The sequence below is a fragment of the Trachurus trachurus genome (assembly GCF_905171665.1).
Source record: "Trachurus trachurus genome assembly, contig: scaffold_166_arrow_ctg1, whole genome shotgun sequence".
Classification (NCBI taxonomy): Eukaryota; Metazoa; Chordata; class Actinopteri; order Carangiformes; family Carangidae; genus Trachurus; species Trachurus trachurus.
In genome coordinates, this window is record NW_028155216.1 from 85,197 (window position 1) to 95,307 (window position 10,111).

Sequence of the window (10,111 nt, forward strand, 5' to 3'; positions counted from 1 at the left end):
ATTTTGAGCAAGTGACGCGCTTTTGCAGGTCATCCACTAGGTTTTGCAGTTTGCAATAATTGTTCTGAGAAATGCACTAACTGTTGTGCAAATGTTAAGAGTGATGTGAGAAAAGCACCAAAGCGACTGAAAAAAACTGTAATACATACTTAGTAACAAGCCTGTAAGTTCAACAAATCAGTATATGCTACTGTGACTTAACTAGCCTAGTTAAATAAAAAGATGTAGTTTAATACCATAATATATAGGGCTGACCAAAGGCCAATGTGTTTACTTCATGTGTCAAATATTTATTACTTGTTGCTACGACTCATTTTAGCTTCTTTCACCAAACTCCCATGATGCACTGAGCTCCTACATCCCATCCTTGTTCTGTAGGGCTGCTGCTGTGTGTGGACCAGATGCTGCCGTCACCATGACAACGTCCCAACGTGCAGGAGGACACGCGGTCAGAAACTCCAGAGGTCAGAGAGAAGGTGGGTGGTCCTCCGCTCTGATTGGCTGAGAGACCCCGACTCCTCTCCCTGGACCCAGGACCAGGACCGGCCCAGTCATGTGACTCTGAGTGAGGGGGGTAAGAGGGTAAGAGGTGGGGGTATCGGTCGGTCACGTGACCTGGAGACTCTGACTAAAATTAACCAGCAGCTGATCTGATCTGAGGTCAAATTTCTCAGCATGGACGACGACTGTTGCCGCTGCGCTGAGACAAGGTGAGAGCTGCTACACTGAGACTGTGTAGTACTGCAGTACTACTACACTAATACTACAATACAATACTACTACACTGTAATAATACTACCTCACTGTTATACTGGAGTACCACAGTACTGCAATACTACAGAGCTATAGTAATACAACACTAACTACAACATGACACCAGTGTTCACCGACTACAACACTAACACTGTGGTACTGTGTGATACTACTACAACACTGTACAGCTGTACTCTGATAATACAACACTGTAATACTACAGTACTGCAATAACACAGTGGTGCTATGATAATACTACTGTAATTATACTGTAGTTCTACAACACTGTTAGACTACAGTACCACAACACTGTAACACAACAGTCCATTACTGTGATACTACACAACAATAACACTACATTGTTATATTACTGCACTGTAATACTACAGCACTGATGAAAATACAACTAACAAGATACACTCAGAGTAAATGTACTTTTTTTTCATTCTGTGTAACTGACAACGTGAAGATTAATGAAAAACAAATCAAATCAAATAAATCACTGTTGTAATTTCACCAAAATGAGGATTTTCTGTTATCTTGTAAATTTCAATTTTCCTTTATTGTCATCGAGCAACGAAGCACAATTAAATATAGGTGAATCTCTCCCTAATAACTTTAAAAAGGATAAAAAAAAAATAAAAAAACACACATTAATTTAAATAATAAAAATAATAGATTAGGCCTTGTAGTGCCACATTATGTAATAAAGTTGCATTATAATGCAATAACACCTCATGATGTAATAACGCAGCATTTTGTGATAAAATTCTTTAACGTAATATGTAATAAACTTTGCCGCATTTTGTTATAAGTTGTTACATATTGCATTAGTTACAAAATACAAGTGTTGCACTTTTTTTATATAGAAACTTTAATAATAATTTTGTGCAAAATGTAACAACTTATTACAAAATGCAGCAAAGTTTATTACATATTGCGTTAAAGAATTTTATTACAAAATGTGGCAGATTTTACAAAATATTACATCATGAGGTGAAATTAATTACATTATTACAAAATGCAGCCTCAATACAGGCCTCAATTAAATGAATAATTCAAAAAAACAGTTTTCTTTACAATTTATTTAGTAAAATAGAAATGAAATCAAAGAAATGAAATGTTTAGTATTTGTTCCTCTGGTGATAATACGACAGGATGATCAGGAGGAGAGCGAGGCTGCAGCTCAGAGGTCAGAGGTCATCTCGCCTGTCTCCCCGTGCGGCGCTGTGACGTCATCGTCGTCGTGGTCACCATGGTGGGGGGCGTGGTGGTGTGCGGCTCCATCGGCTCGGTCAGAGCTCTGTGGGAGACCCGGATCAAGAGGAGGAGGGAGGAGCAGGACGAGGAGGAGCAGCAGAGGAGGAGGAGCGGCACCGAGCGGCGCTCCAGACTCAGCCTGGGGGTCTGGGAGGACCGGGCCGTTCTGGCTCCACTCAGACAGAAGCTGCAGACCGAGGACGGACGGCTGGTGCTCCGCATCGAGCAGGAGGAGTGGAAGGTATCTATTTATTTATTTATTTATTTAAAAGGGACAATACACATTAATGAACATTCGTACGTGTGCACAAATGTAAATGCGTCAGAGTTAGCAACTTGCTAATTTGCATCCGTAGTCCCTTAGCAGGTAACACACAAACAGACAGAAATGCACAAGAATTATACAGTGGTTCACAATCATATACACATTCATACCTATACATAAAGTGCATGTGATCTGTAAAGTGCCTGGTATAAAGTGCCAGTTTCTAAAGTGCAAGTGCAAGTTTAAATAGGTAAATCTGTCAGATTGTCCTGGTCCAGTCTTCAGTCTGATGCAGGGGCGTAGCTTTGGGTTAAACATTTGGAGGGGGTTAAGATATCTGTCTGTATAGGGATTTTTTTTTAAGCAGAAAAGTGCAAAATCATTAACTTTGATAAAAGGACAAGGCTTATTTACCTCTTTATTTTGTCATCCCCACCTTTCAGTCATTTACCACTATTAGTATTATTATCTTGCCTGGATGAAGCATTATGAACATAGCACATCACAGCTTGTCAATAGCACAATGCAAAAAAAACAATTTGATTCAGAGAGAAAAGCCAATTCAGTAGCTACTGAGACCAGACAGCTGACTTGAGATAACACTTAACTTTTTAACTCAGTGATATGACTATCACCTCCTTGGGACAGTGTCTTTTCTCCTTTTATATGATGAACCAACCGTTTAAGACTGTTTCTTGGCCTTGTGGCTCTTTTCATTATGTTTCTGAGCAGAATATGGACTTGACCAACTATGACCAGGGATTACTATGTCTAGGTCATAAAATAACGGCGCTACTTTTTTCAGTAACAGTAATCAAAAAAGTTACTGTTTCCCCGTTACAACGCTGTTACCGTTACTGACAATAAAATGCGCCGTTACTTGACTCAAGAAGTCCCATCAGAAAATAGTAATAGGCTACACCTGTTAAAGTTTACGTTATACATTTTTTTTTCGGTCCATCAACTAGTCTAACACATTTGAGCATTTTATGAAATAAAAGTAACTCAATAGTTACTGTTATTATGTAGTAATTCAGTTACTAACTCAGTTACTTTTTGGTATAGGGCTGCAACTAACGATTATTTTCATTATCAATTAATCTGTTGATTATTTTAAACAATTAATTGATTTTTTGTTTGTTCAATAAAACGTTGAAAAACATCAGTCAGTGTTTCTCAAACCACCAGACGACGTCCTCAAATGTCTTGTTTTGTCCACAAACCAAAGAGAGACTCAGTTTATTGTCATAAAGGAACAAAGAAACCAGAAATATTCACATTGAAGAAGCTGAAATCAGAGAATTTGGACTTTTTTTCTTTAAAAAAACTACTCAAACTGATTATTAGATTATCAAAATAGTTGATAATTAATATAATAATCGATTATTGTTTGATTAATCCAGTAATTTTGTTTTTTTAAATATCATAAATGACGCCCTTGGTCTGATGTGAGTGTCTGTCTCTGCAGGTCCTACCGGGCTGTCTGGTCCAGCTCAACCAGGTCCAGGAGTGGCAGCTCCACCGGACCGGACTGCAGAAGATCCCTCACTTCATCTCCAGCTTCCAGAACCTCCTGGTGCTCGATCTGTCCCGCAACGGCGTCTCTGAAATCCCCAAACAGATCGGTCAGTAGTAGCTCCGACAGATCAAAGAGGGGGTTTAGACATGGGTGCAGATCCCGGGGGGAACGGGAATTTCTGAAAAACATGAATTGTCCCCCCCAATAAAAATACCCCAAACTATTCAAAATTTAACAAATGTATTTTCAGACTTCACATTCCTCACATCTAAAAAGAAATTATTGAAATGGTGGAACAAATAATGTTTGACAAATATATTTCTAGGGCTGACCCGATTATCATATTTTGATAATCGAAGCTTCGCGTACATAAAATCGATCGGGGGGGGGGGGGGTCGTAGCGGAAATAATGAAAGTTATGGCAAACAAACACTGCATATCTCATAAATCAAGCAGGTTTCCAGGATGCCAAGTCGCCTACTCATTTTAATGTAACAATTGCCGATGAGAACCGTGTCAAAAAGGAAAAAAGGAAGAAAAAAAAAACAATCGATCACGGACTTAAAGATCGATTACCATGGCAACGAACGAAGCTTCGAAGCTTCGATTTTTTTGGGTTAGCCCTTTATATTTCTGACTCCACATTCCACCTCTGGTCTCCTCCACTACGATGCAAATGATGGGTAGTTTCTTTCACAGACGCTGATGACATCAGCAGGCTTTAAAGAAAACGACCCCCTCAATCTTAGGATTCATATTTTTGTATATTTTATATATTCATCCATATCAATTAATCATGCATAAAGTTCCATACACTGGGAGAAAAGGAAGATGGTGAGAAGAATTGGAGATCTGGGAGGGTCGGTGGGAGGCAAAAGATAAGAATGTGAGTAGATATTACATGTCCGAGACCCTTTAAATTATAATTTACTAATATAACAGCAGTGATACGCGCTGTTGGCTGTTTAGGACAAATAAACAAGAAAGGTATAAGCACAATAAATGATTCCCTGTGCAGGACTTTTTGAATGATATGCCGAGACTCTGCGGAGTTGTGATTTATGGCGGCATGGTATGAGTACAAAGAGTAGACAAGGTCGCGCACATCCAGTTTAAAAGGTGCTGGCCTCAAAAATGTAGACAGGAAAGGCAAAAAAGGCGACCGTACACATCAGCTCCCTTATGTGCAGATTTATTAGCACATCAACAATAGTAACGTTTCGAGCGCACTGCTCTTCATCAGACTAACTCATACAAAACAGACGCCCCATTTTTGAACCTTCCCCTGAGGGTCACATGATGAGTCACATGGTAAAGGGAATGTATAAATCAGAACACACCTTGTGCAAAATAAAAACATACAAAAAATATATCTGTCAAAACTCAATCATAATTTAAATAGATCAACACCCATCAGGCCGACTGGCCGTCATAAAGATCTAATAAATTAGAGGCGCCTCTTAGTAATAGGATGGCTAATTTTCAAAGTCTAATACAAGGTTATCACATTTTTTACATTTTAATCATGTTTAGAGATTTAACATATTTTAGATTTAATCCTATTTTTAAGTTCAATTTCCTATAACCTTGAACTAGATAAAGGAGCAATCCAACCACAAAAAATGGAAAAGTTAACATTATTATTTTCCATTTTTTGTGGTTGGACATTCCCTTTACCATGTGACTCATCATGTGACCCTCAGGGGAAGGTTCAAAAATGGGGCGTCTGTTTTGTATGAGTTAGTCTGATGAAGAGCAGTGCGCTCGAAACGTTACTATTGTTGATGTGCTAATAAATCTGCACATAAGGGAGCTGATGTGTACGGTCGCCTTTTTTGCCTTTCCTGGCATGGTATGAGTTGCATATGGGCAAAACAAACAAACAAAAAAAATCACTTTTGTGTCCCCCCCAATCCTGGCATCGGATCTGCACCCCTGGGTTTAGAAGACCGACCCTGTAGCCGGTCTCACCATGTGTCCTCCTGGTTCTGGTTCTGGTCTCAGGGATGTTGACGCGGCTCAGAGAGCTGATGCTGAGCTACAACAGAGTGCAGGTGGTTCCCGAGGAGCTGAGCGGCTGTGAGAGTCTGGAGAGACTGGAGCTGGCCATGAACCGGGACCTCGACCACCTCCCTGACCAGGTACGGACCAGATAGGAGTCGACTTATGAGTAAAACAAACTATTGACTGAAAGATGCACTTAAAAGTTAGTTATAATCAGACTTTGTGTAGGACTGAATCTTAAATGCCGGTCTCAGAGCCGAGTTACCACAGTACTATGTGCCGTAAACTGAATTTTAGATGATGTCACTTCTAAGTTGACCCTTATCTAAGAATATAGAAATATTTTAGCAATATCTCAGTGAACAGTTTATATACAACTGTAATCTACTAATCTAAGTAATACAAAATATATACATTGGGAATAAATGAAAAATAAATGTTGCTAATCTTTCCAGTTCATTAAACTCATGTTACACTGTTGGTGAGATGACATCCCTTATTAAATCAGTGACAGGGATAATACCTGCTCTGTCCAAACAATATCGTTAACTTTGATAAAAGAACCACTTTATTTTTGCATTCCCATGTTAGTTACAGTAGTAAAAGGTGTTTTAATCATTTAATAAAGAGATAGTTCAACATTTTGGCAAATTGAAACCGATTGCCATAATCCCTATAGTCGTAGCAGTAGGTTCGTTACCTTTCATTGTCGGTGCAAGCTATTTTTAGAACGGCGGAGCAGAGCCGTGAGCTGCTCAGAGCTACGCTACGGAGGCTCATGGGATTTCTTGGTTTCCCTCATCAAACTCATCAAGTTGTTTTAGAGGTAAATGCAGAGACTGCTTGATGAAAAACTGTCCCTGAAGGCAACGTGCATCAGTGGTTTTGCATGAATTTCCCTCTAAAACAACTCTGTGTGGTAACGTTGTGTTATTATCTCATAGCGTGGCGAATGTGCAGGTCACAACTTGTCCACCAGAGCGTTGTGGAGTTGTTGGATTGTGTATTTGATGAGTTTGATGAGTGGAAACCAAGAAATCCCATGAGCCTCCGTAGCGTAGCTCTGAGCAGCTCACGGCTCTGCTCCGCCGTTCTAAAAACAGCTTGCACCGACAACTAAAGGTAACGAACCTACTGCTATGACTATAGGGATTATGGCAATGGGCCAATTTGCCAAAATGTTGAACTATCCCTTTAAACATCTGGGGGAGTAGTCCAGTAAACTTTTATTATTAAGTTTGAGAGTCGACTAACTTCCACAAATTCTCAGCTCTTCAGACTAAACTGACCTCTGAGACGATTGATAGCACGAGCACTAACATGAATAACAAGGTTCTCCATCCAGAGGTTCTGGTCCAGCTGCTGGTCTCAGGTCTGTTGTGTGTCCCCTCTCTCTAGTTCAGACACCTGAGGAACCTGCAGCACCTGGATCTGTCCATGAACGACTTCACCGGCATGCCGGACTGCGTGGTCGCTCTGCCGGCGCTCGAGTGGCTCGACATGGGAGGAAACCGACTGCAGTGTTTACCTGAGGACATCCACAGGTGGGTGGTGGTGGAGACACAGTGTGAGCCCCCCGCACTCTGTCACTTTTATTTATACATCTATTCTTGGACTTTTGCCTACATATTTGTATTTAGACATTTGATTTGATTTATTCCATTCATGGTATACACAGGGTTGCGCATATTTACATAATGTACACATAGTCACCATGAATGAAAAGGAGCAGGATGAAGAAAACCTATAGTACCTGCCCCTCTCTGTTGTTATAGTTACATTGGCTTACTTCAACACCAATATTATACTCTATTTCAAAATATTAAAGATGATGAAACATAGTAGTGACAAGAAAACAAACAAAATAGCAGTGGACACCACTCGTCTATCTATCTTTTCTTTTTTTCCCTTCTTTTTCTCTTTCTCCTTCTTCTTTTTTGTAGACGCTTATCTTTTCTTTTTTAAACATTTTCTTAAACTGAGACATACTTGTACAACTTTTCAGTTCCTTGCTTTGTGAATGCCACAATTTTACACCTGCAACAGAAATACACATTTGTTTTAAGCTTAGCCTTGCAAATGTATGTTTAACCCTCAGATCCTGTGAAAAATCACTAACGTTCCCCTGATAGGGACATTTTTTGTACCCTGTTTTCAAACACACACCACGTCAAAGGAGGAGGAGAGAGGAGAAGAGGAGAAGAGGAGACCAGAGGAGAGAAGAGGGGAGAGGAGGAGAGAGGAGAGGAGAGGAGGAGAAAGGAGAGAAGAGTAGAGGGGAAGAAGGGAGGAGAGGGGAGAGGAGAGTGGAGGGAAGAGGAGAGGAAAAGAGGGCAGGAGAGAAGAGGAGGGGAGAGGAGAGGAGAAGAGAAGGGGGGAGGAGAGGAGAGGGGAGGAAGGGAGAGGAAATGAGAGTGAAGGGAAGAGGAGAGGAGAGGGGAGGAGATGAGAGAAGAAGAGAGTAGAAGAGAAGAGGGGGGAGAGAAGAGGAGAAGAGGGGAGAGGAAAGAAGGGAGGATGAGAGAAGAGGAGGAGAGATGGGAGAGGAGAGGGGAAGAGAGGAGAGGAGAGGAGGAGAAGGGAGGGGAGGAGAGGAGAGGGAAGGAGAAGAGAGGGGAGGAGAGGAGGAGAAGAGGAGTTGGGAGAAGAGAAGAGGGGAGGAGGAGAAGAGAGGAGGGGAGAGGAGAGAAGAGAAGAAGAGAGGAGGAGAGAAGAGAATAGAGGAGGGGAGAGGAGAGGAGAGAAGAAGAGAGGAGGAGAGAAGAGAATAGAGGAGGGGAGAGGAGAGGAGAGAAGAAGAGAGGAGGAGAGAAGAGAATAGAATAGAGGAGAGGAGAGGAGAAGAGGAGGGGAGAGATGGGGAGAATAGAAGAGAGGAGGGAAGGGGAGGAGAGGAGAAGTCTAATCCTGTAGCAGCGTAGCTATAAAATGCTTCACATCTTTTCTATCTAATCACTGATGATCCAGGTTCAGGTGCTGCGGTCGTTGTCGTCATTGCTGTTGTTGTTTGTGCGGTTGCCGTGGTGACCGTGTCTCTTTGCCCTCAGGCGTCTCACAACATGGGGCTGGCGATGGACACGAGTCAGGGTCTGCTGGTCCCCAACGTGAAGAAGGTGCAGCTGCTCAGCGTGTTGGACATGGCCCAGGAGCTGAACCGGCTGCAGGCGCTCGGCGCCGTGGGGCAGCTGGGAACGTCGGAGCTGACGGGGGGAACGTTCACCCTGTCCAACATCGGATCAGTGAGTCCAGACGCCACCGCCGCCGAGACGGACTCTAGACCCGGTCTAACCACAACCTGTTAGAACTAGATTAGAAAACTTTATTGATCCCCAAGGGGAAACTGCTTTGCCACCCAATAAAAACACATACTCCGCTTCGCGTCAGGCCGAACAACGCCCCTTAGCCGTGGTATAATGAGCACCACAGACTGGAGTGATATATTGCTTTTATAAAACGGTTACCAATAAAGGCAATATGAAAGAGGGATACGCAATCAATTTCATGTACTTTTATTCAACCAGAAATACATATTATTCAATAAAATAGCCTCACTGTGAAAAAAATAGTCCCACCTCTCCAGACGTTAGCTCCAAGTAGCTCTGCATCTCGTCTTTTCCTCTGTCACTGCTCAGTCCCCTCTACCATTGTTAACCCTCTGGAGGTGAAAGTTCACCTTAAACATGTGAATTCAACTACTTTTGTCCATTTTTTAACATCGTAAAAACATCAGCTGTATTTGCTACCGACTGCAACAGTCCGTTGTCATGGATACATGACAACAACTTCCATTCACACCAGTCATACGTGCCTGAGGCGGAGTGATAGCCTACGCTGTGATAAGGCTTTAGAATAGTAGCCGTGGTATATGCTCAATATACCACGGTTAACAAACAATCAGATGGGCGGATTTCACCTTTGCGTTTTATAAATCCACTTAACAAACAATACAAACATTTCCATACCATTGCACAAAACTTTTCAACATGATTGGATACTTCATACGACAGAGTAGGCTGCTCAAAGCAAGTGATTTAAATTAATATTAAAGGGACAACAAGGAGTTTCTATTTGGTTATAAAAAAGTCTCATGTTAATGTGGATGAATCTACGTTACCACTTGTTAATGGTCCATTTTAGATGAATATATTGTTCTGTCTCTATCGTTATTTTGTTATTATTAGTGGTAGAGGAAATGCAGGTTTCTTTACTTTCGGTTTCGTGGCGAGTCATGAGAATAACGCCGCCGAATCGCCGTTTATGGTGGGAACTACGACGGTATGTGATCGTCTTCCAACCTCTGACTTTATTTC

At 41.6% G+C, this 10,111-nt stretch overlaps 1 protein-coding gene across 2 annotated transcripts; it reads left to right on the top strand.

Moving 5' to 3' along the window:
- The first annotated feature begins 580 nt into the window (after positions 1 to 580).
- On the top strand, positions 581 to 9,019 carry LOC311007992 (leucine-rich repeat-containing protein 39-like). 2 transcript variants are annotated; one of them, XM_084001422.1, is made up of 6 exons: positions 581 to 710; positions 1,911 to 2,254; positions 3,747 to 3,903; positions 5,802 to 5,938; positions 7,200 to 7,345; positions 8,849 to 9,018. In XM_084001422.1, the coding sequence occupies exons 2-6, from the start codon at positions 2,009 to 2,011 to the stop codon at positions 8,907 to 8,909; spliced, it is 747 nt and encodes a 248-aa protein (XP_083857548.1). In that variant the 5' UTR covers positions 581 to 710; positions 1,911 to 2,008; the 3' UTR covers positions 8,910 to 9,018. The 2 variants fall into 2 exon arrangements, with proteins under 2 accessions (XP_083857548.1, XP_083857549.1); XM_084001423.1 differs by lacking the exon at positions 581 to 710 and having other exon boundaries at positions 1,916 to 2,254; positions 8,849 to 9,019.
- Positions 9,020 to 10,111: the final 1,092 nt, after the last annotated feature.

What these genes read in the sequence shown, in the direction of transcription:
- LOC311007992 (XM_084001422.1), top strand. Translation starts at nt 2,009, where the DNA reads ATGGTGGGGGGCGTGGTGGTGTGCGGCTCCATCGGCTCGGTCAGAGCT. An exon ending in TCGAGCAGGAGGAGTGGAAG is followed by an intron (nt 2,255 to 3,746) that starts GTATCTATTTAT and finishes CTGTCTCTGCAG; the next exon opens with GTCCTACCGGGCTGTCTGGT. An exon ending in TGAAATCCCCAAACAGATCG is followed by an intron (nt 3,904 to 5,801) that starts GTCAGTAGTAGC and finishes TTCTGGTCTCAG; the next exon opens with GGATGTTGACGCGGCTCAGA.